The 25,268-nt window shown below is 37.9% G+C and overlaps 4 protein-coding genes across 13 annotated transcripts in view; 2 read left to right on the top strand and 2 right to left on the bottom strand.

Moving 5' to 3' along the window:
• The first annotated feature begins 8,615 nt into the window (after positions 1-8,615).
• LOC102655247 lies at positions 8,616-10,659 on the top strand. Its single transcript, XM_026445184.1, has 2 exons — positions 8,616-10,232; positions 10,322-10,659. The coding sequence occupies exons 1-2, from the start codon at positions 10,118-10,120 to the stop codon at positions 10,426-10,428; spliced, it is 222 nt and encodes a 73-aa protein (XP_026300969.1). The 5' UTR covers positions 8,616-10,117; the 3' UTR covers positions 10,429-10,659.
• LOC100578729 lies at positions 10,653-14,473 on the top strand. Its single transcript, XM_026445183.1, has 2 exons — positions 10,653-12,923; positions 12,994-14,473. The coding sequence occupies exons 1-2, from the start codon at positions 12,778-12,780 to the stop codon at positions 13,166-13,168; spliced, it is 321 nt and encodes a 106-aa protein (XP_026300968.1). The 5' UTR covers positions 10,653-12,777; the 3' UTR covers positions 13,169-14,473.
• Positions 14,474-14,525: 52 nt separating this feature from the next.
• LOC100577065 (lymphocyte expansion molecule-like) lies at positions 14,526-16,860 on the bottom strand. Its single transcript, XM_016916229.2, has 4 exons — positions 15,987-16,860; positions 15,822-15,904; positions 15,614-15,758; positions 14,526-15,496 (listed from the first exon to the last, which is right to left on the bottom strand). Exons 1-4 carry the CDS (start codon positions 16,094-16,096, stop codon positions 15,187-15,189), a joined length of 648 nt encoding a protein of 215 aa, XP_016771718.2. The 5' UTR covers positions 16,097-16,860; the 3' UTR covers positions 14,526-15,186.
• A 4,239-nt stretch (positions 16,861-21,099) lies between these two features.
• Positions 21,100-25,268, bottom strand: part of LOC100577030 (QRFP-like peptide receptor) — a 48,787-nt gene continuing 44,618 nt past the window's right edge. For 2 of the 10 annotated variants that reach the window (XR_003306071.1, XR_003306069.1), the window contains 3 exons: positions 24,880-25,041; positions 23,636-23,763; positions 21,100-22,677 (listed from right to left, as the gene is read on the bottom strand). Coding sequence is in view for 6 of the 10 variants with exons in the window: in XM_026445147.1 (XP_026300932.1) it covers positions 22,558-22,677; positions 24,880-25,041 (282 nt within the window). In the remaining 4 variants the exon portion in view is untranslated. Of the gene's footprint in view, positions 23,764-23,786; positions 23,952-24,570; positions 24,729-24,879; positions 25,042-25,268 lie in introns of those variants that run through there. The other 8 variants (XR_003306072.1, XR_003306070.1, XM_026445147.1 and 5 more) reach the window with 5 other exon arrangements.

Here is a 25,268-nt window from a genome sequence, read left to right on the forward strand (position 1 = left end):
AGGCGAGGCGAACGCGCTTTACCACGGATACATTCCCCGTGGAAAGCGTATCTCGTTAATTGCCACTAATAATAGGTCGAGGATCGCGTCGCCGCTGACACGTGCTTTCGCTTATTTATAGTCACTCGCTCGCTCTTCACACCTGATGCCATCCGTGAAAACACGGCCGAAAACACCCGCCAATTGAGACATTTGCGCCTGGATCTAAGCCTTCACTCATGCGCCGTACCATCATCTTTCCTCTCTTCGTCGTTTCGTCTTTCATCGGGGGAGGGGGAAGAGTTCGAAACGAATCTTTTTCTTCTTTTTTTTTTTTGGTACTGCATTCTTGTTTTCGAAATTTCGAAAAATTAATCTAAAATTACGTAACAATTTTTTTGGCAACGCGTTGTTATCCGTTGTTAATGACGTCTTTAATTTATAAAGCATTGATGGATCTCGAAGAATATTGACAAATTTGTATTTTTGAATACGTGTCAAAATATTGATACGAGTGTTACAATTAAATTCGATGCTCCGTTAAATTTCGTTACCTTTCGTCCTAATCCTGTTGTTACCAAAACATTTGTACAAAATGGTGAGACGTGTTTGAAAGAGTGGACAGGATTAACCAGATTATATGGAAAGTTTAGCCAATTCACAGTGCGAACACAGTAACAACAGTCCGCCTAATCCCCTCTAATATATCTGCCCCCTTCCCAAGGTTGGAAAGTCAAGCTGTGGTTAATCCGATAATCCCTCGGCCTGTGTGTTACACTACCGTTTGTGATGACCGTTCATTAATTATCCCACAGTGGTCAAACGAATAATGCACATTGTCCAGCGGCAGCTGACAAAAACCGAATAAGACGTTTCCGCCGACACAACCGAAACCTTTCTTTATCCCTCTTCTCCCTCTGCTATCGAGAGATGTCAAGAGCACACGCAACGCGAGGCTAATTTACAACGAGAGATGGTTCATAAATTTGTCAAAAATTTGTCCCTCCTTTTATCTAAAAAGACACGCCACGCCCCACGCTGCTAATCCTTTTTGTAAATTTTGCTGGAGCACGATGGATAATCGTTCGGTATGTTGCCGTCGTTTTCCGTTTCTTTCCATCAATCTTCTCTTTTTTTTTCTCTCTCTCTCTCTCCCTTCATCGATCGCCAAAGAATTAAAAATTAAAATTTATAAGAGAAAAAAAAATTTTGATTCATTTTTCGTATAGGTATTGGTATCCGTTGTCATCAAGGATGGAGCCAGTTTCGATGCGGTGTTGATTTTACACTTTACACTTACTCTCAATAGCAATAATTTATGAGCGTCCTTAAGATAAATTATTAGAGACGAACAGAACAAAGATACAGGATCCGATCCGTGCGAAATCCTTTCTCGACCGACCGGTGCGGAGCGAAGGGATCGGTCGGGGTTCAGCCTAGCCAAGTTGACGAACAGTTCGACGCCTCGCTCTCTCTCCACGACGCATACACAATCGGTTGGTAATTCACGGTGAAATCGAGGCCACGGGCCACAATAATCAGCTCCAGTTTCTGTCTGCGGCCGGTCGTTATAACCATTACACCCATTATCCAATATTTACAAGTGTCCAGTGCGAGCTCTCCGCCTCTCCTCCACCCTCGACGGGCCCTTGACAGCCGCAAGGTATCGTAAATTTCCATTCCCATTTCATTTCCGCCAGTATCCCTGACAATATAAACGGCGCTCGTTTACGACGTCGGTTTACGCGTTTATTCACCTATCCAGACATCGATTTACGATTATCCAACCCCCGTGTGTACCACCATTTTACACCTTTTCACCAAGGCACGCGCGTAGCTACTGACCTATCGTAAAGTTTGGCCGCTTGCCAGGGTAAACATGGTTCACACTGGTGGCGCTTATTACCATCTCGAGAAACCGATCTTCGTAGCAAACCACGTCTCGACTCGGCTCGGTTTAACTCGATAACAAAGCGAGCCACTACTTTCCTTTCTTCCTTTTTACGTTTCGACAATACTTTCAATTAGATCGAGCTTATCGTTTCTTTATCTATTTGGTAGAAGAAAGTACCCATCGAGAAGGTCCATTTTAAATTTTGATCTGAATCTTAATTTGGAAACGAAGATATTATTGCTCTTCTTTTTTATTTTTATTTTTATTTTTATTTTTTTTTTATATAGAGTTAAGAAGCGGAAAGAAAATTGTAAAGAAGCGAGGGGAGTGAATTTTCGGTTCACGTTTTCCTTTCGAGATCGAGTACAACATCGCTTCAATTTTATAATACGAAGAATAATTTGTATAATTTTAATTTTCCCCCTCCTAATTAGAAAATACCCCGTGTAATGGGGTATTACAAATCGTTCGTCTCGCGTTTACTCCGACCAACGGTCGAACAGAAACGAATTTCGTCGAGCGTAAAATTAACCTAGATTCGCTTCGAGGCGAAAGCAATACCGTATATATATATATAAAGATAAATCCAGAATCAAGCATCAACGACGACGCGAGCCGAGCGGCAAATTGCTCGAAAAGAGTTCGATCGAAAAGAAAGCTTGCTCCAAAAATCTTCCACCGACGAATTTCGATCAATCTCTCCAATATCTATCCCGAAAGAAGCATCGTCACTTGGATTACGCCTTGGAAAGAAAATCGCTCGATCTATCGTGGAAAGGGTTAAGGGTAAAAAAAAAAAAAATAGCGTGTCGTGGAGAGCAGAATCGATTCCCTCGGTTTCTCGCGACAGAAATAAAGCAACGGATAAGGGTTATCGTCGAGTATGTATCGCGTACGAGTGTATCGCGTACACACGGATGGTTTATCCCCCACCTTTTTCGAATCGACGTGGAGCGACCCCACCACGAGAGCTCGGGGGGATTCAACTCGCGAGCGAGTGTGGGCGTTACTGGGGGCAGGCCGAGCGTGCCCCACCATTGGGGGCAGCGATCGACGTGGGTGTTTCGCTTCCTTCCAAATCGCACCTTTTGTTTCCGACACCTTCTAGAATCCCTCTTCGAAAATTTTCGCCACGAAAAATGTTTCAAACATCGCCGATCCGACGATTGTAATTGGGCCAACGTGATTTACACGGTTCTTTTCTTTTTCTTTTTTTTTTTTTTTTCGCCCTCCCCGTTTAAATCGGCCATCAAGTTTTTTTAATTAATTATCGAGGTCCATTCCGTTTGGAGAGAGGGTGTTTGGAAGAAGATTTTTCTTTGGACAGAGTTTAAGAAATGACTCGTTCGGGATATTGAAATGTGAGTGACAGATTTTTTTTTTGCGTAATATAGGTAAATATCCGAGTTACGTCACATTGGAATAAAATTTTTTGTCGATGCTTAAAATTCTGACCAAACTCTTCTCATTATTGGAAACGGTGTTGAGTTACGCGAAGGTTTTATTAATAAAAATAATACGGGAAAAATGGCACTTTTGTAACTCGAAAAACGAGATAACTTACGAATCGTTATCTGAATCCAAAGATACTCGAAATGCCTATAGTACACGTATACACACACAGTTATTGTACTCTGTAGAAATAAAACAATCTTTCTCTCTCTCTCTCTCTCTCTCTTCGAATTCCATTTGATTTCGCATTCGATTCGATTTGTAAAAGTAATAAAATTACAGAGAAACGGCCTTCGCATTCCTCTCCTCGTACGAGGGAAATTGTAAACAGAATTGAAAATCGGATCGGAACGCGGTGTTTTTTCCTTCGCTCTGGGAATGAAAATTTCGAGAGGAGGAAAAGAAAAGAAGAGGAAGGAGGAAAGAGAAAAAAAATTGGACGCAAACGAACTGATAGCCGGGACGGGAAATACTTGTTTGAAGTGACCTTTGATTTATCGATTCGATAAACGCGTAACACGGAAAATCTCGAGATTTATCGCGGCCGTAATCGGTAACTCTTTACCCGGGAGAGTTGAACCGTGGCCCTTTTCCTCTTCTCCTCGTCTCCTCTCCTCCTCGTGCACCCGAGGGTTTCGAAGGGACCACGCTTTGTAAAACCGATTCAAATAAGACGAAGGAAACGGGGAAGTCGTATTTCGCCCCTTTGAGCGTTGCCGCGATTGCACGTCGTCGTTTGATCTCGGCTTCAATTGACGCTCGTGCAACGTTATTACGTCCTTTCCCCTTTGCCACCGTGGAAAATGAGCGGCGACGAAACTGCCACCATTTTTCTGCCCGAGATTTCCATCGTGATTATAATTCCAGTACGAGCGATAATTTTCCGTGAGGGGAAGACGAATTATCCAAGATAATTTTACATAATTTTTCCTTTCCTCTTTCTGAGGTAAACAGTGAATTAACATTTAAAATTATTTTTTCGCGATTACTTTATGCATAAATTATTCAATGTATGAAGAAATATTACATTCGTTAATTGTAATTAATTATTTTTAGATAGCGATGGATATCATCGAGGGAGAAGATTGTATACGGCGAGAGGAAATTTTAGCCGTGGAAATGTCAAGCAAAGAAGGAGAAGAAGAAGAGGAAGAAGAGAAAGAAGGGAGAGGAGACTGTTTGGGAAAGGGGGGGAGGGAAAAAGGAAGAAACGAAGAGAAAAGAAGGCGTGCGACCAAGGGGGCAAAGGATCCTCGGTCCCTTTCCGCGCCTACATTATTATTCGTTATAATTTACAAGGTCGTCATCCTAAGAATAAGAGCGAGAATCGACTTTTACGTTGATGAGTTTATGAGGGTACCCGATGGTGGCCGGCGTGTGGCCGTCGTCCGACCATAGGAAATCGGCCGTCGATTCCAAAATTTTCGCTCCCCAGAATCTCCTCCGCTCCTTCTTCCTTCTCAAGGCCAACACTTTTCATTTCTTGATTTATTGCGGAGAAGAAGATGAGAAAAAAGCACGCTTCCACTCTCGAGTTCCTATCTTTCTCGCATTCTCATAAAATATCGATCTATTTTCGATCGAATTTTCACTTCGATCGATCATAACTTTTATTACTTTTTTCTTCTTCTTCTTCTTCTTTTTGCAAATCCATTCGTTAAACGAACAAATTGCGTTAAAGAGTTAAACGAGCATGTGTGTAAAGAATAATTGGATATTTACGATATCGCGCATGTGCGTGAAGAAAGAAGAAGAGGAAGACAAATCGAAGAAGACAAATCTGTTTGGAAGTGGAGAAGCGAGAAGAAGAAGGAAAAAGTGAGAAAAAGCAAAGTTGAGAGAACAAGAGAACAGGCTCTAAAGTCGTGCCTCGAAGGACGTGCGATGGGATTTTACGATCGTATTTATGGCCAATTTTATAACTAAGTCCCGTGAAATATCCATTGTCGATCCTCGTCTTTTCGACTTCGAGGACAACGAGTCCTGGGATGAACTTCAGCTTTCGAAAATGTCTCCCAAAATGGAACATCTTTGGAAAGTCTGTGCTGCAGATACTTTCAAAAACAATCCAGAAGTAATTAAATGGAATGCTTTGAAAATATTTTATCGATACAATTCCAGATATCTTCCAGATATCTTTCACTCCATCTTGCGTAATTTCTTCTAAATTAGTACACTTTCAACGAAATCCTATTACACTTATATACATATATTATACAGTGAGATCGTTTAAGAGATAAATGTCGATCGAGCCTCGAAAGGATATTGGCTATCTTTCCGATGATACTAATTACAGAAGGAAAAAAATCTAATAGCAGCTACCGGTGTTTCGGCATGCTTTAACATCCCCTTCATCTTCTTCCAAACCATGACACGGCACTTTTCACAGCATCCATTTCTAACTACACGAATAGACATCGAACCGATGATCTTTCAAAAATTTATCGAGAATTATGTTATTATACATTTACGATAATTTTAAAAACATTCGTTTAAATCTTATAATGCATTTATTCCACGTTGTATAGAAACAAGTTACGCGAAACTTAAAATTTATCATTTCACGAGATATCTTCTCAATATGAATACTAATGGGCTAATTTCGATTCATCGTCGATTAGGTGTAATAAACAAAAATTCTTGTTATCCCATTAGCCACGAGATACGGCTACTGTAAGGCCATTTTCACGAAAAACCAGGCTTCCGTGCGCCAATAAAATTTACGAGGGGCCCGGTGACCTACTCTCCATTGTCCCGTCCAATGAACCTTCGCTCGCAGAGGGCGACTTACCCTACCTCGCTCGTCTCCTTCCAAATTTCCCGATCTAGGTTAACGCCAAGCCTCTTTAAATCCGTCATTAGAAAGAAGAATTTCCAATTCTAGAAAAAATATTCGAGAGATCAATCTCGAAAAATCTTGAGGCTTCCGTCGAAGGAATAAACGCGGTGATGATTAAAAAAAGAAAGAAAGAAAAAGAAGAAGAAAGGTCGGTCCGATTTCGGTTTTCTGGATGAGGCTCGTATTGAAATTTGTCGCGGCGTTCACGGCTATCTTTTTCCCGTACAGCTGTTTAACCAGCTGTAACGCGTCACACCTCCCCCCCGTGATGGTTTTGCAGCCCCGTGCCACCGCCGGCCACCGTCTACGGCGGCGGAATTTTTTCACAAAAGGCACGTGTGCATCGATAATACGATGGCTGTTGCGTGACCGCCGCTTCCGTTCGGTAACCGACTGGATTTTTACCGCACAGCCAACGGAGAAAGTTTGCGTTCCGTTTAAAACTGTTGACGAGCGTACGGACGACCGTCTCGAATCCCATCGCTCTTCCCCTCTTTCCTTCCAATTATTCGGGCTGTAGATTAATTCGCTTCCCTCCATCCGTGTACATTCTTCGTTATTTCAATATTTATATCAATTTTCTAAGTCGTTACTTTTCTAAAATTATCACTCGAAACAGTTTCCTTCGTTTTTAAAATCCTTAAGTTAAAATTCTGGTTTGTTCAACTTGTCGATCTCTCCGAAAAAAGAAGAAGAAGAAAAATATTCTGCGAATGGGAAAAAGATGGAGCGGCTTGGGTCGTCGTTCCAGCATCGTCCTTGAAATATTCAGGTCACGAGCGGCGGTGGCGCGTGTTAAGGGAGAATTTATGCTTTTATAACCCGTGCGAACACCAGTAGCGATCTCAGCTCTAACGTGAATCATTTGCAGGCAGCTCGTCGCGGGATACCTCCATTGTGCCCTCTTGTCCACCTTGTAAAAGTGAAAAGTCTCGGAAGAAAGGCTCTCGTGGCTGGCACAGTTTTCGAAAATTTAGGGCCACTGGGTCTTTGGGCCAGATTTGCAAGGGGACAGAATGCAGAGGTTGACCTGGCGATGTCCCGATACTCGCTTACCTTATACGGGAAAAAGAAGGAATTTTCACCGAGATCCACGCTTTCCTCCCTCCACGGGGGATGAAACGCGTTCACCTCTCCCTCTCTCCTCTCTCTCTCTCTCCCTCTCCTCATTGTAGACTTGATTTACGAGGTTCCATCCGGGTAAAAGAAGCGACCGACTTCTGTTTGGCCACGCGACCCTCCGCTCGAGATGGACAGAGAGATCGCCACCCCCTTGAGACGGTTGACAAATAACCCCGAGAGAGAGAGCGACTCGCCCACCCGCCGTCCACTCTCGCGACCCGATTGAGATGTTTTCAAAATGTTTGCAACTGTTTGACAGAGGGCGCGTGCCTTGCCGCGCGCTCCACCTTCTTCGGGATCTTCTCCTCCGCTGAACAATTTTTCTTCTTCACTCTCGAAATTTTCTCTCCCTTCGAACTTTCCTTAATTCGTTTCTCACGATTATTAGATTTTTAGATTGGAAAGTGTACGAGCCAGTGTTAAAAGATTCTTTTAATAGGCAGACATTGAGATTTTTTTTTATTCTTCTCTAACTTACTTATTACTTAACTTACTTTTTTCTCTTTTCTTCGAATGGAAACAATTTTACGAAGAAGTATAGGAATATAAGAATAATGAAACGATGGTTCGATGGGGAGAACGTTTGTCGTAACTCGACTTGTCGAGTACCGTTTTCCATCGAGTGTTGGTTGGAAAAACACGATGGCGGACCATTTGCTCCTGTTAAAAACGGGGGAAACGAGGTGTCGAGAGGCAAATATACCACGTTACGATTCCGCTCATTGTTGCTCGGTAAATTAGAAAGTTATTAGCGGCCAATTGAGCGTCGATTAATATCCTCCGGCCGTATAAGTAAAGGTGCAAGCCTCGCGTGACAGACGCGTTACACAGCCTCCGCCTATGGGAACATTCTATACGGGTGTCAGTTGCTCCGTGAAATTCTCCATCAATCTACAAAATTATCCGACATATGGCTGCTGGTAAAGCTGCTAGCTTTTTTTTTTCCTTCCACATCTCGCGCGAGAAGTGCCACTTCCGCTCCACTATTTAAATATTCGTTAATATAATCTTGAAAAGCGCAACTTTTTTCAAACTTCTGTTTCATTACAATTATAGAAAAAGAAGATCAAGATTTTTAATTCATCATTGTGTTCCAATCATTATTATCCATGATAATTTTGATCGAACGAAACATTATTCACAATAATTCCAACTTTTAATCCATGTTTCGTTTAATTACAATTGGATGAAAAAGAAAATCGAACGAAAGTTTATCATTGCCATATTTATCATTTTGATGTAATTGAACATCACCTAATAATTCCAATTTTTAATCCACGTTTCGTTAATTACAATTGGATACAAAAGAAAATCTAAGTTTATCATTGTTCGAATCACTATTTGGACGTAATTAAACATTACTCACATTTAATTACAATTGGATGAAAAAGAAAATCGAAAGATTTTTAATCCCTCGCCATATTACAAAATTATCCATGACAATTTTGATGTAATGGAACGAAACATCACCTACAATAATTCCTACAATAATAACTTTTAATCCACATTTCGTTTAATAACAATTGGATGAAAAAGAAAATCGAACGAAAGATTTTTAGTTTATCATTGCCATGTTCCAATCACCATTTCCAATCCATGATAATTTTGATCGAACGAAACATTATTCACAATAATTCCAACATTTAATCCACGTTTTCTTTAATTACAATTGGATGAAAAAGAAAATCGAACGAAAGTTTATCATTGCTATGTTCGAATCACCATTTGGATGTAATCGAACATCACCCACAATAATTCCAACATTTAATCCACGTTTCGTTTAATTACAATTGAATGAAAAAGAAAATCGAACGAAAGATCAATCAACGTTTCGATGTAATCGCTTAAAATTGATGGTGAAAAAAAATGATCGCCCACGATGATTCCTCTCCAACTTTCAATCCACGTTTCGTTCCCTAATTACAATCGGAGGAAAAAGAAAAATCGAACGAAACGAAAGATTTCTCTTCTTAAGAAAAAAAAAAATATATATTCCAATAAAACGATTGGCCACGATCCATCGCGGAAGAGTAAGGGAATCAAGATATCTCGCCACGGAATGTTTGTAAGTAGGGTTGAAAGGAATTAACGGCGAGGAAAGGTGGAGATTCCTCGTGGCTGATTGCCACTCTCTGTGACCCCGAGCAGCAATTTCCTCGGCGAAAGCTCGCGAGGATCGGACGAAAATATCCCACGACAGACGAGTTGTGACGTGTGTGGCTGCGAGGAAGGGGTCGAATATTGCCACGGAACGCGGAAAAAAAAAGAAAAAAGAACGGAAGGAGAGGGAAAGAGGAAAGAAAAGAGACAAGATTGCAACGCCCCTCCCCGTTGGAGGGGTGGAGGCGCCGGTGGAGGCGCCGGTTCAAAGTTCGTGGCATACGTATGAATTATGCATTCGGTGCAGCCTGTGTGTAATCGCGCGGTGCATCATTATCCCCGGGGAGAAAGTTTCTGTTACGATTCCATCTGGCACGAGATATCCGTGGAACCGATGGAAAAATGCAGGATGGAGGCCAATTCAAAGGATGGGGATCGTTACGATGCGGATCGAGATCGAGATTATTTCGAATCGAAAATAGAAGTTATGAGCGAGAAGTGGGCACCCACTGTTTGTTTTTAAACGGATTGTTTTCATGGATGAGAACGAGAAGAGAGAAGATTGTCGATGATTGCGGTTAGATGGGAAGAGATTGAATGTTCGATGACAATTCTCGACCGATTATTCGATTCCTTTTCAGTCTTTTATTTCTTTCTTTCTATTTTGACGGCTCGATATTTTGACAAGATTACTTGACACTCGAGATATTTGAGATAAGGGAAGGGGAAAAATGAGCGGAAAAAAGTTGGACGACGTGATCGATTTTTTCACAAAGATCTGCAAGTGTATGTACGATGAAAAAACTGAGGCTAGGATCAGAAGAGAAAATGAAGAAACTTGGAAAGGTAGGTTGTTGTAGAATTAGAATTTTCTAGAATAAGTGTACGAGTTTAATAGATCGTCGAGTTTCTTATTATTCTTATCCTAAGTCTAGGCTTCGTAGCTTTGGAGAAATGTAAAAGGAGTCTGAAGGAGATTGATGATTTAAAATTGAAAGTGGAGAAGAAAGATGAAAAGGTTAGAGACGATTCGAAAAAGTAATGAAATGTTTTGTTACGATTTTTGTAAATTTATTTTATAGGAGATCGAGGAAGAAAAGGAGGAGTACGAGTGGACGAAATGGACGAAATTGAAAATTCTTCGACAAAAGAGGGAATACGAAATGTGGAAAGAGCATTGGAACAAATATAAAGTGATGAAATTTTGCACGGCTGTGATCAGGTTGAAGGTAAAGAGAATATTATGCAAAGAAAAGAAGAAAAAGAGAGAGAAATAGAACAGGGATAATTTTAATCTCCAAATATTTTTAAGATCTCTTTATTGAAAGAACAATGGCGTCGCAGTTGCCATTTCAACGAAAGGAAACAAAATCGGCAAAAGATTCGTTCGAACAATATCTTAAGGTATTTGGGAATCGTTTTCGATTAAAAATTATTAACAGACGATGTATACATGCGAGATTTTCACAGGATAAGATGGGAGTACAATATACCCGAATCATTTTCACCCGACTCTAAAATCTTCGATAAAGTTAGTTTCTTCTTTTGTGGATGAAATCTTTCTAAATCTTTTAAAATTTCCAAAGATATTCTAATTCGAATTTTTAAGTTTTCTTAAATCAAAAAAAAAAAAAAAACAGATATTGAAGTATAAAAAGGAAAAGAAGAAGCAGGAGAGGCTTCGCGAACAGAGGAAGATGCAAATTATAGCAAAGATCATTCGCGAGATGAACGATGACGTTCTATCGAGGAAACCGAAGTACATATGTTCGAAGAGATACAAAATTAAAGAAATCACTTCTGTGGAAGAAACTTCTTTCGAAGATTTTCGAAACGAAGAGTTGGCAATTGTGGAAAAGGATAAAAGTATGGAGGAACAAGTTGCAGAGGAGAGTGAGAAGGATTATAGAATCGAGGATTTGAGTCTCGAAGAATACGACGATAAAACGAAACCAAAGGGGAATGAAATAATTTTGAAGAAAATCGTACTAAAAAAATCCATCAAAACGTCGTTGAAACAAAAAACGTTTCCGATAGATACTTGCTTCTATGCAACCCCAAGTGTTGTCATTTTTGAGGTACTCGATTTTTTTTCAAAATTTCTCATTTTCGATTCAACATCTATCGTTTCAATCAGGATTTCGAGGCGAAAGAAAAGTATTCCCGTAAAGTGACGATCACGAATAAAACGTCGAAATGGGCGTACATACGATTCCACAAAATATACACCGAAATATGGGAGCCGGGAATCGTCGAGGTTTCTATTTTACAAATTTTTATAAAATTTCTAAAATTAAAGAGAGCTTACTTAAAACAATATTTTCGACGCAGATCGAAATCATGGATGCCGCAAGGGTTAAACCTGGCTTGAACGTGGTGGTCAACGTGAAATTTTCACCGATACACGAAGAGGAAGTGATGGCGGATATTGCTTTCCTCACCCTGAGCCCGGATTACGACAATAAATACCACGAATTTCGCGTTCACGTTCATTGCACGCCGCAACTTGTCCAACCAATTCTCGAGCCCACGGAGCTTAGGTTGAAAATTGAAGCTAAGATCCAAATAAAATATCCCCTCGAAATACGTTTTCGAAATTGAATTAAAATTTGGCGTTGTTGAAATTTTGGCGACGACAGATTTCCTTCGGCACCGATCTGGAAGTACAGCGATCCCAAGTTGAACGAAAGAATTCTTACGATCTACAATAACGGGAAAAAGCCATTTTCCATCGTAATCGAGGAGAGGAAAGAACAGGATCATTGCTTCTTATGGCGTTTCGAGCAGGATATAATATTGAGCGAAGGATCATCCATGTTGTGCATAAGTCGGTTCAGATATTTTGAATTAATCGAAGAAAGAAAGATGAAATTCTAACGAATCTAATCGAACGTACGATTCTAGGCAACGAAGAGGAGAGTAAGAGCGAGAATATTTTGGAGGGCGAGAAATCTCGAAAGTTGTACCAGATCGAAATCCTTCCAAAATTTAAGTGCGATTTCATAATTATTTTCCGACCAAAGTACGTAGGTTTGCACCACGAGATCTTGGATATTAATTTCTTGAGCGGAAACAAGATGATAGGGAGAAAGGTTCGTCAATACGAATAAATTAAAAAGCATTGGATCGGAAATAATTTCCATCCTAATTTCCTCGAAACAGAGTATTCCTATTTGGGCCGAGGTTTTAGGCCATCAAATCTGTCTGGATCCGCTCTGTATAGATCTAGGCATAGTGATGATCGATTCGGACGTTTCTCAACAAACGTTCAACGTTTTCAACATTGGTAACGTTTCTTTTCCTTGTAAAATCATCGGTGATTACCATTGATTATATTAATCAATCATTAATCATTAATTATCACAGTATCGATCGATATTTAGGGCACACAATGGTCGAACTTTTGATAAAGACACCGAAGAATTTGGGCGATCACGTGTCAGTACATCCGAAATCGACCACCATAGATCCCAAATCTAGTTGCAAAATTAATGTGAGATTGATACCCGAATCGAATATCATTACTTCTTCCAAACGGTACGAATATATGTTATCGTAAAAATGTGCAGGAATTTGTTTTACATTTCTACATTTTTTTTTCTTTTAGATTTTACAATCCGCTGTCCAACATATTAGAGTTTCCGATCAAAGTGCAAATCCTGTCGCAAGATTTAGAAAAACCGCCACCATTGATAATGAAAACCGTCGCCAGTCTAACGCCTTGTAACGGTTTGATATTAGGTACGAGTAGTGATAGATCGTTTGAAAAGAAAAACTCGTGATCCCTTCTCGTTTGAACAGAGCCAGCTAGTATCGATCTAGGATTCGTCCACACGCACGAATCTGTCTACGCGGAATTAACACTGACGAACGAGTCACTGTTGATTCAAGAGTACGCTTTCATAGATCTTCCACTATCCGCTGATATACAACCGAACAATTATGGATTCATTCTTCCCGGAGAAACTATCAACCTTCATTTGATCTATTCCCCCTGCCCGACAGACATCCCTGGCAACAAAATTGGGGCGAATGGATTGGCTGGTCAACGAAGGTAATTTTTCAACGTGTATTTCCAAAAAGAAAGAAAAAGAACAGATATATATTTCCAACGAAGATATAAAAAATTTTTTCTCTCTCTTTTTTTTTTTCACAGATTTCTAGTGGAAGTTTTCACTTTGGCCGAGCTTGCTGGGAAAAAGAAACAACCGATGCTGAATCAATTGAAGAATCGGATGAACAAGCAAATGTCGGTTTTCGAGTATCGAGGGATTCCACCCCCGTTCCATATAAATCTGAAGAAATCGAAGATGGTGCGTCAACTTATCGATCGAGATAATAACAACAAACTTAAAGATAACTCGGAATTGGACGAGGCGAATGACAAACATCCTTGCGGTAAAAAAGAAATAATTATATCATTGGAGAAGATAATTCCAGAATGATAGAATTCCAGAATTTAAAATTTTTATATATATATATATAAAACAGCAACAGAGGAGGAAGAGAAAAAGAGATTGTTGGACGATACGATGGAGATGTACGATCTGATCGACGAAAGGAAGCAGAAAAATTTGATAGAGATTTACGCGTACATCATAGATAATTTTTGCGAGTTGAGCGAGCAAATTATTCAATTTCCCGCGACCCCTTGCGGATCGTATTCCATGGTAAAGATAAAAAAAAGAAAAAAAAAAAGTCTTCTTTTCTCGAATAAATTGATAAATTCAAGGAGATATTTTTTGTTTTAATTTGATTTTTAAGGCGTCCGTTCATCTGAGAGGATTCAATTTGGCGTCTTATCCTTATTGCACCTGCGGAATCATCAAGGAACAGAGGAAAAAGTTCACAGGCTGTTACGAGTTTACCAGCTCCTCGAACAAGATGACTATTGTGCCACAGTCTGGGACAATACAGAACGACGAAATTATTAACGTCAATTTTATGTTCCAACCGAAATTACCGAAGAAAATGATCTTCGAGGAAGGTCTTAGATTGAAGATGAACATGGAGGAGCTTCATCAGGAAAATCAGGAGGTGAAGTCTGAAAAAGAGGAAAAATTGAAGAAAGGTATTATTAAAAATATACGTATACATATATATATACATATAGTGAAAAGAAAAAAAAAAAAAGTAATTTCTTAATATTTCAAAAGCGAAAAAAGAAAAAAAGAAAGTAATAGAGGAATCTGACGTCGATATGTCGGCCGGTGAAATCAGTTTATTGGAAGCCTTCGAACCTTGCGTTTCCACGATTTTCGTAACGTGCATGATCAACATAGAGACGAAGATCGGGGCACAGCACGATGAACGATTATTCGCAAAATTGATATGCCCGATCATTAAACCCGAAATCGTTGTTTTAAACGGGGATCGGGTGATAGAATTCGAGCCGACAGCGATTGGAATGTCTTGCAGAAAATTTCTCTTCGTTAAAAATATTTCCACTCAGTGAGTATTGCGAATAAGAATTAAGAGAAAGAAAGAAAAAAAAAAGAAAGAAAGAAAGAAAGAAAAAAAGAGAGAGAGAGAAAGAAGGAACATTTAGCAAGATGGAAATTTTCCCATTTTCCAAATAGTTGCGTGAAGGTAGAGGTGAGCGTGTTGAATCCGTTTGGACCATTTTTCGTGCCTCCTGGAAGGACGATCGAAACCGGATCTATCTTGAAGCTTCCGGTTACTTATCGACCGAGCGAGGATTACAAAGTGAGCCATCCCTCGAAATTCAATATTTTATTTTGCTAACGAATTTTATGGTATTTTAATAAAAAACAAATTGAAACGAAGAAAGGGGGAAAAATTAGAAATAACTGTAGGAGGGGATGTAAATAAATTTGGTTCGCGGAGCTTTGCTCTTGAAGACGTATGTCCATCCGTGTCCTTCTATAACCTTCTTCTTCTCGATCGTGTATCTTCCTGGCCCAGGCCGAATTTCCGACGACGGAGGGGGTCTGATGAATTCGGTGTTCATGTTGAACGGATAATTCTTCATGTTCTTCGGCTTCCTAGGAGACTTGGGATCGTAATAGCCGGGTCCCGGATCCTTTGGATCCTTGTAGCACAACGCTATGTCTTTCAACATCGTCCTTATCCCCGATGCCTTCAGAAATCTGTCAACAAAATTTTATCAGACTCCGTCTTTCGATTAAGTCTCGCTAAGAGAGGATTAGAAATCAGAAAAAAGGAATTTTTAACGATTGATTAATGGTTATATATCTCAAGAATACCTTGGACAAGTGCCCCAACGTCCCTTGTAATAATTCGATTTCTTCTTTAATTTGTCCATTTCGGCAGGGATCGATTTGGGCCAGTTGTCGAATTTTATTTTCGGTTTTGCGAAGTAATTTTTGATCGTGGTTTCGTCTCTTGGCCCTGAAAAAAAAAAGAAAAAAAAATGAAACGACGTATCCAACGTACGTATTCATCCTAGCCAACCTGTGAACAAATCGTAGGGACCCCTTTTTCCAACGACTTTCTTTAAAAAAGCTTCCAACGTCCTCGAATCCTTCACGTTGTATCTATCGATAAAAAAGAAATTGAAAATCGGATGTCTCGTTTGATGAAGAGAATGAGATGTAAAAGAAAATTGTTGTTACGTACAAGATGCAGGGCAGTGACCAAGGTTTAACTTCGATCTTGGACCTCGGTTTCAAACCATCGTACTCGAACGTTGGAACGCAGGAGTGGCCCTCGCGTTCCCTCTTGTCCATGTAATAATAAGGATAATACTTTGAGTATCCTGAAACAAGGAGCAAAGAAATGTTACTAAAAATTGATCGAAGTGGGACGCCGCAGTGGAAGAAGATTAATTTGTTGAATCATTCGCCTGGTCCTGGAGTGAGGGACGGCCAAGAAGGTTGGAAAAGAGGAACAATTCCGCCAAATCCAACGTTTCTTCTCGTTGTCTTGCAAGGTTTTTGCAGCACGTCGTCCGGCCATTGAAGGATCTCGTGGGTTCCCGGACCACGACCCATTTTCAACTGTTCCCTTTGCTCCTTCACTTTTCCCTCGTATCTTCCACCCATGGTCGATGAGAATTCTTTCGTCTCCATCTGCCTCTTCCAACTAATTTTTAAAAAAACAGGAGGAAAAATTGCACTTCCTGCACACCTTCAATCGATTTTTATTCACGAAGAGATTTACAAATATTCGCGATATATACCTTACACTTGGATATTTAAAAGAAAATTTCGGATGGTACAATCCTACCGCCGGCGATACTGCTAAACCTCTATACATTTTTGGATGCAACCCTATTTGCGCATCTCGTTTCGCGGTGCTGCCGAAAGCCGGATAAATTTTTTTCGCCCGTGGAATTACACAATTGCAGTTCCATTTGCACGCGCAACGGCAAGTTTTGACGGAACATTTTTTGGTTCCGCAGGACATCGTGATTTTGATTTCAAGTTTTTTTTAACTTTTATCAGACTTGTAGACGCTTATGAAAAAAAATGTTTTCTTTAATTAGATGATTTAAAAATTTCTTTGCTCGTTGATGATTTTTTTCATCAAAAGGTTGGAATAATATTTGAGGAAAATTTTTATTATAAAAAAAATCAGAATTATAAATATAAAAAGAGTTCGTAATTGTAAAAATTAAATTGAAAGGTTAGCACGTTTTGAATTTTCCTCTTCGATTGAAACTAAGTTCATATTGTAGCTATTGATCGATATCGATGGAATGTGAAAAATATATTTTATAGATCTGTGCAGAAATTAATAAATTATATATTTTTATACTGTTTGACAATGATCGATTGTGAATGTATTTTTTATTAGAATCAAGAGTATTTCGAAGTATTCAGCAGGAGAACGAAAACGAGATGGAGAATAAAATTGATCGGGCGAGGAGTGGTGCCATCTTATATCTTGAAGCCTCAGTTTCGAGTTGCTCGTTTCGAAGTTCTCAGTGACAAACCGGTAGAGTTGAAAATGTCTGTAAGTTTACACTATTAATATTTATATATATATATATTTTTTTTTATCAAAAATTTTCAATACTACACATGTATAATATAAGAAAATATCTGATGAGAATGGTCGATAAAAAGTACCAACGATAGGTATTAAAGGAAACCAACTTAATCGCGAATACCTTCAATCGATAAAATAGTTTCTAGATCATCTATCACCTAAAAATTTCAAAAACTAAAGAATAAACAAAGAAATTAAATAAAATCAACAAAAAAATTTTCCGCAACAAATCTTTTTTTTTAAAAATTCTTCGATATTGACGTTTCAATTTAATAATAAATAACATTGTGCTGTGTATTATCCAATGTTAATCGAGTTTTCGTTACCGACGAAAGCGATTTATCCAAAACTCGATACTAGCTCGAATACCGAGAATTAGAACTAATTAGTTGGACAATTTAATTCATCACGGATAATAAATAACTAGATAAAGGAGTTTAATACCGATAGTGGAATAGTAATTATAATTAGATCGTGAAAACATACCAACATGTTGTATCGGAATTAATTGAAGAAGCGATACGCGAGAGGAACAACTAATTACTTGCGTTGATGCGACGAATTAATTGCGATCCATTATGTTTCATCCTGTCTTGTTATCGATCACCATTTTCATACATCGTCCCAAACAATCAAATTTCCCTTTACTCCCAACGATTCGTGCTTTCCCAATAATCTTCCAATAACGCTCAATGTTTGCAAATTTATTCAATCTCTTCAAAATTAGTCGACGACGGTTGTCAACAATCAAGCGCGAAACACTTTTTCGATTTATCCACAATAAAACGGTATACGTTATACGTCAATTCTCAAAAATATCATCGATATCAAATCTAATTTTCTGTAAGACGTATAAGTTCACAATTATCAATATTGTTCTTCTAATGAAGAATCATTGTCTATTCAGAAAAATGTTATTTCGAATTAAAAAATTCGAGCTGATGGCGAGCATTGAGAATTTTCGAATTTGATAATTTTATCCAAATCTGTGTCGACAATGTCCAATGATTTAAGCATGATCAAAAGATCGTGAGAAATATAATTTTTTCGTAGTCATTATCACATTTTACCATAAAAGTAACAATTCAGGAAATTACGTTAGAAAATCCAGGCACATCCTCTTTTTTAATCCTCGATATTTTTATTTCCTCAATATTCAAAATAATATCAAAAATAATTCGTCTTGAATCAATGAATTATTTCCAACATAAAACTAAAAATCGTGTTGAATATAAAAACAATCAAAAACGATCAATTTTTTAAATCTCTTTATTATCCTTAACATCGATGTCACTCTAAACAAAGCCCTTGGCTTATCAACAAGCTTATTAATTACTCCCCAAGTCTCAGCTCCATATCCCTTTAATCCCACCCATCTAATCAATTCAATCCAAGTTTAATCAATTCATCCTAGAATCGTCAAATCGACAAATCGAACTCATTAATTGTTCAGCATCTCGGAGTAATAGTGGATCCTTTTGATTTAAGTCGAGCAACGTCCGACCAGCCTCCAAATTCCAGCAAAACAATTTCCTGCTGCGCGACTTGTGCGTTGTTCACTTAACTCGTAAACCAAGTTGCTCGAGGAATGTCCTCAAAGGATGTCGAAGGAAGTGAGAATTAGATATAAAAATGATAGGGAGTCAAGAGAAAAATTTATGAAAAAAATTCTTCATCTTCGATAAAATTTTACGCACGGATGGCGAATGAATCGCGATTGAAAGGAAATGTTGAAAATTTAAAGAAACTCGTAATCATTGGGAATTGGATCGAGTATATTAAACTTGATATAGTATAATTCGCTAAGTTGGATAGTTTCTTAATGAGATGGCGAATATCTTCGTTCGTGGATCTCGTGCAATTTCCTTTTCAAGACGTCCATCTAGAATCCGAACATAACTTGTTAATATGCATGGCACAGATTTCCACCCGACCCTATTATTACAAAACCGCAGACATTTCGAGATGATTAGTTTCTCGGAATTCATCATCACCTTATCCGCCAAGTTACATCAATGTAATCAACGATGTTCAAAATCTTCCAACTCACTTTATCTCTCCAAATTCCGAAAGTTACCCCTATCTTTTTCTTAATATTTTCCTCCATTTACGAGTTATTATTTTTGTAATTTTTTTCTTTTTTTTTTTACAATCAAGCTTTGAAGCTCTTTTCTTCAAACGACAAAAAATTATTTTTCTCTAATCTCTCGCGAATCAAATGAATTATTCACCATGGAAATTTAAATATTCCGACCAAGTATTTAATCCTTCTCGCAATCACTTTCAATCCACGTCCAGCAATTTATTCTCCTCATGTGCGATAAATAAAAAATAAAGATATTTCGTGAAAAATATATATCACGAACCAGCGTTCTTTTAATCTGCATAATTATCTGAGTAATTCATTATGATAAATTAAAGATAAATTAAATATAAATAAAATTAATAAATTAAAGTGAAAAAAATAAAGGCTTGCGATGATTGTTATTTTTAAATATTTCAGATACAAAACACGGGATCGTGTTCGTTAGTCTTCCAACTTGCTTTCATCGATGTGTTAGAGGGTGAGATTCCTCGGGACATGGAAAATTCAAAATCTTTAAGAAAACAAACGAAAAAGAAAAAGAACAACGAAAAAAACAACGAAAAGAAGAATAATGAAAAAAAGGAGAAAAGCATCGGGAAAGCCAGCAAAAAGATGGAGGGAAGGGTAGATTTCGACGACAAACTTTTGCCGAACGAGTATTTGGCGATATACGGTGGAAATCTTAAGCGATCCGAGGATCAAACCAGATTCTCCTTTTTGCATCTCGACGAGAATAGACAGCTATTGGTTCCAGAAAGAAAGAAGGTATATTTGAGAGATCTTACTACATGTTTTCGATTGGACATTAAAATCTTATTTCAGAATTCAATTCGATAGGATTTTACAATCGCAAATATTTTCATGCAAAATTACTTGTCCAATTATTTGTTCTTTAAAAAAAAATTCTAAACTAATCGTATAATGGAAATGTTTATTCTGAAAATATTTCTATTTTTTCTTTTCAATTTTTTAATAGACATTGCTTCGAAAATTTGTCCCGCGTTTCAGGTGGAATTCGGCGTTCAATTTCAAATCGATCTCAAGAAGACGAAAGTGAAGAAGGACGAAAAATCGAATTACTGCCACGTGGCTTTGATCAAACTTATGTTGGGTAGTGCCACGCTGCAAGACTTTATAATGATATGCTCGATAAATTGAAAAGCAATTAATTCCCGTTTAAATACGTGCTTCGAATCGCGTGCTTTGTCGAATCGAATATAAATTTCAAAATATCAGATCATGCATTATTATTCCTGTGGAAATTAAACTCGATTCTCTGTATCCGATCATTCATCCGAGGCGTGAAAAAGTATGCTTCGTTTCAATATCCGCAAACATATCGTGACATGACGAAAATATGAAGAATCATGACTTCACAGCTGATGTCACGCAGAAAATGGAATTACGAATATCATTTGCGGTGTAAAAATATGCGTTTTCTCCAACGACGAAAGATGGATGTGCGCAAGTTTTCATGGTTGAGAAAATGATTTCTCTCCATTTTCCTTTATCCCAATTTTTCTTCTCTTTCAATTTCTTTCAACTTTAAAATTAAAACTTCAATTTTCCATTTCACGTTTCACCAAAGGAAGGATTAATCCATTCACGAAAGATTGTTGATCCTGTTGCACATGTTTCGAATGAAATTCAACGTTAAACATATTTTTCAATTTATTCCAATATTTACATGGAAACGCACGCGTAAAAAATCGTTACAATTCCGTGGAAATGCTTTCGTAAAATTAAATACGAGGATGACACCATTTAAATATATACATGTCCTACACGTGAATTATCATACGTCAGGCCGGCGCATAATTTTACAGAATTAATTCATGGAAATTGGGGGAGGAAAGGGAAGGAAAGGAGAAAGTGTAAAGTGTTACGGTGTCGCGAAACGAATTCGCCAGACAAAACTTCCGCTTATATTTACATACGTACAATACATACACACGCACAACCTTCCATTATCATTACACATCCTGATCGTAGAAATTCGAACAAATCCATAATTAATTCTAATGGAAGCCGTGTCGATAAGTCATTAAGCTCGTCCCATTATTGTTTCCTCTCTTTAATTAATTCAATTCAATTCAATTTTCATTCAATGGAAAACTTCAATGGAAGAGGATTTATTAACACGAATATACCTTTGTAAAATGCCAAAACAAAGTCTCTTTTTCATTTCTTAATATCGACAAGAGAGAGAGAAAATTTCTTAGATTTTTCTTAGATTATTTCTTAGATTAAATTTTAAGATTCTCTTCGTTCTAACACACCGAAGCATAATTTCAAAAGTTTCTCCTTTTTAAAAAAAATATTATTTATGCTCGATCTTAGTATATAAATATATATATATATATTATATGGTATAAATTTGAGAATTCGCCTTAAAAGCGCGATAAAAATTATAATACAATTTTTGGGGATACAACCGTGAATTGATAAGTGTGTAAAGAGCTTACGTTGCTTCACGATTGATTAGAGCGATTCTTTTTCCCATTGTTCGAAAATCGGCCAAGATTTCCGACTGATACCTAATTACTTGAGCGAGTATATATATATATACATATATGATAAATGTCGATGTAAACTCACAATTGCGTGATTCGACATTTCGTCTCTTGCCTTTGTACAACGCGTTTCTATCTATTTTTTCACTTATTCGTTCTTCTTTTATTTACTTGGTATTTGCATGCAGTTTTATGAAAATTATTATATACATTTGTGTATGTACAAATAAATAGACACATAGATTACATTGCTTTACAATTAATCAGAGATTTGAGAAAGCGTTTGCCCTATTTCAAGCTTCCATAATGTTTCTCATCATCGCTTAAAAATATCGACGATTAAAAAAGATTTGGTAAATAATTTTTAAATATTAGATTTTCAAAGTTTCGTTCTCTGCCTCGCAATATTCCAGATCCGTATTCCAATTCTTCATAATTCATAAAAAAGAAAATGCTATCTATATACCTTCAAATACGAGCATTTTGAGCTCAGCTTGGGGAATACGAAAATTCGGCGAAAAAATGGTGAAGAATCGTTTCGAAATTGAAATCGATTATTCGACAAACGATAAACTCGAAGTAGCATCGTCTTTCTCGATTAGGAACGGTTTCTTCCTCTTTCTAGCCTCTTCTGGCATAGTGCAATGGCCGACCAGTTTTTTACCTGTGAAACAAGTGCCTCGACGTGGGCCGGGCATGACGAAATAATCAAGTCCATCTGAAAGCAAACGGGGTGAAAAAGGGGCAAGAATTATAGAAGAGGGGGATGATTCGTTGTCTGTGAAATTAGTTAAGCCAAATCTCGAGCTGCTCTTTTTTTTTTTTTTTTTAAATGAAATTTAGCCCAAATTTAGTTCTTCTTCTGGAGCTCAATCTTTAAGAGATATGAAAAAAATTAATTGGAAGATTATGGATTTATCATAAACATTCGAGCCAGATTTCATTCTTGGAATCTTGGAATTAATGGACAACGATTTCTTCAATTGTTAAACAAAACGTTGTTAATTTAATTAATAGGTTAAATGCTTATTTAATTAGAATCGTATTGTTAATATCGTAAGGAAAATATAAGGAAAATGCGTGAAATTTGAAAAAAAACAGGTTAAAATATGTCGAATAATTTAGTTGGCGAGTCAAGATTGCTCGAAAAGTCGGAACGACGTCGGTTTTATACACGATCGAAACAAATATAACGAAACCATAAATTTTTCACAGCTTTTCCCCCTCTTTAAATCGTCAAAAACTTCATCTTCAACTTCTATCCACGAAATTCTCAAAAATAAGATAAAAATCTATACGTATAAATAACAAATATCAATCTTGAAAATGATACATACTCGTAACTGGATCGTAATAACGTAAACGAAATTGGAGATGAAATTTTCCCGATGTGAAGGAAATATGAAAGCTGTAAAACTTTATCTTCAAAACTCGAACCTTGAACCATTTTCCACCCGATTAGCTTGGAAGAAGATTCCCATTATTAAAGTTCCTCTATGAAAACCGACGTCCCTCCCACTCCTCCGTCTTTCCCAACCCCCTTTTAAACCCCGTTGATTCGATCCTTAGCCAAGCGTCCAATAATCAAAGTAAAAAAAGCACATAAACTCGGCGAAAATATCTCGCCGATTGTTCGACAGATTGTGTCAAGAAATTGCGCTTCTCTTTCGTCCTACCTCTTTATATGATATTTCGGATGCTGGGTGGACCTACGTCGCCGTACCGTTTAATTCACGGGTGTGCTACGAGATGGTTGTCGCTCGAGTTTCGACACTTGGACTCTTGGAAGGAGTTTCGCGTCCACCTGAATCACGTATTCAAAGCAGAATATCATAATTTCTCGTGGTCACGAGTGGCTGGCCCGTTGAACGTTAAAAACATTCGCGAAAAGAGTGTTGTAATAATTAAAAATTATTAGTCTCGTTTGAGAGGAGGGAAGTCTTCGTGTTGGATTTAATTTTACTTTTTTTTTTTACTTCTCGACGGATTGTTCTGTGCGTGGAAAAAAGGAAAAAAGAAAAGAAAGTGGGATGAATTAGTTAGATTTAATTCTTCCTCCTCCTCCTCCTCCTCCTCCTCTTCTTCTTCTTAATCTCTTTAAGAGAAAAGAAGGATTTTCGAAGGATCGAGTACTGTAATTTCTTAAATTGTAAGTTTTTCGTTGGATCGTTTCGTAAGTCTGAAAGACGGTTGAACAAATAAGAAAAAAATCAGGTTAATAATAAAAATATTTATTAAAGTTTCGGTCGGCCAATGTTCCATCGGCCATGCGAGAATGAGGAGCACCACGATAAGGAAACGTTCTTAAATCCGTTCGAGGATCCAACGTGCAAATCCGATTTCCTTCGAAACCAATCCATTTCTCAGCTTCTCCCTCTAATTTCCCGAATTCTTTAAATCTTCGCCTCGTAAAACTCGAGCTCGAATTTACATGAAAACCGGGGTAGATTTCATTCACCGTCTCTCGCTTTTATTTATCAAACGAAGATGAAAAAAAAAAAAGAAAAAAGAATAACAATTCGCAAGTAAACTCGAAACTCGTACAGAATCAAAAAACGACGAGAGTGAAAAGCACGGAAATCTTCCCCAATAGTAACAAATCTTAAATTACCATCGAGAAAGGTGATTAATTCCCAGGTTTCTCTCTGGAACAATATTTTCATGACGTCGATCAAGCAATTTGACAGACCATTCGCGGAACAGGAGACCAGGATAATACTTTTGCTTGGCTACCACCTCGTGGAAGCAAACAAATTATTCCATAACAATCTGAAATTTAACATATTGATATTTCTTTCCTTTTTTTTTTTTTCAAACAACAACAACTGTTCAAGCCGTTCTTCGAGTCGTTAACGAAAACAGAAGGGAAGAAGAGAAGAGAAGAGAAGAGAAGAAAAGAGAAGAGAAAGGAACTGCGTACCTTATACTGGTCGTCCTTGTCTGGCTTAGGCTCGGATGCCTCCTCACCGGCGCCCTGTACCCTCTTCGGGGGCAACAGATCCACCAGCTGCCGCAGGCAGCGGCCAAAAAACTCTCCCTGAAGTGTTTCGACATAAATCCGTAAACGATTGGATTTATGCAACTGGAACACGCAACACTCGTAGTTTCGTACCCTTTTTAGTTTCTTCCCTGTCGTTTACATTCCCGTTCATAAGATATTTAGACGATTTCGAATTTCATCTATCACTTCGAGAGAGAAGATGGAAAATCGAAAGTTTTCCAATTCTTTCGCATTTATTTAAATTTTACTTCGAAGCGTAAAGTTTGAAATGCGATTATCAAGGGTTTATTCGTATTATTCAAGGACGT

The sequence above is a fragment of the Apis mellifera genome, linkage group LG14 (genome assembly GCF_003254395.2).
Source record: "Apis mellifera strain DH4 linkage group LG14, Amel_HAv3.1, whole genome shotgun sequence".
Classification (NCBI taxonomy): Eukaryota; Metazoa; Arthropoda; class Insecta; order Hymenoptera; family Apidae; genus Apis; species Apis mellifera.

What these genes read in the sequence shown, in the direction of transcription:
- LOC102655247 (XM_026445184.1), top strand. Translation starts at nt 10,118, where the DNA reads ATGAGCGGAAAAAAGTTGGACGACGTGATCGATTTTTTCACAAAGATC. An exon ending in AAATGAAGAAACTTGGAAAG is followed by an intron (nt 10,233 to 10,321) that starts GTAGGTTGTTGT and finishes TCCTAAGTCTAG; the next exon opens with GCTTCGTAGCTTTGGAGAAA.
- LOC100578729 (XM_026445183.1), top strand. Translation starts at nt 12,778, where the DNA reads ATGGTCGAACTTTTGATAAAGACACCGAAGAATTTGGGCGATCACGTG. An exon ending in ATCATTACTTCTTCCAAACG is followed by an intron (nt 12,924 to 12,993) that starts GTACGAATATAT and finishes TTTTTCTTTTAG; the next exon opens with ATTTTACAATCCGCTGTCCA.
- LOC100577065 (XM_016916229.2), bottom strand. Translation starts at nt 16,096, where the DNA reads ATGGACAAGAGGGAACGCGAGGGCCACTCCTGCGTTCCAACGTTCGAG. An exon ending in TGGTCACTGCCCTGCATCTT is followed by an intron (nt 15,905 to 15,986) that starts GTACGTAACAAC and finishes TTTTATCGATAG; the next exon opens with ATACAACGTGAAGGATTCGA. An exon ending in CGTTGGGGCACTTGTCCAAG is followed by an intron (nt 15,497 to 15,613) that starts GTATTCTTGAGA and finishes TTTTGTTGACAG; the next exon opens with ATTTCTGAAGGCATCGGGGA.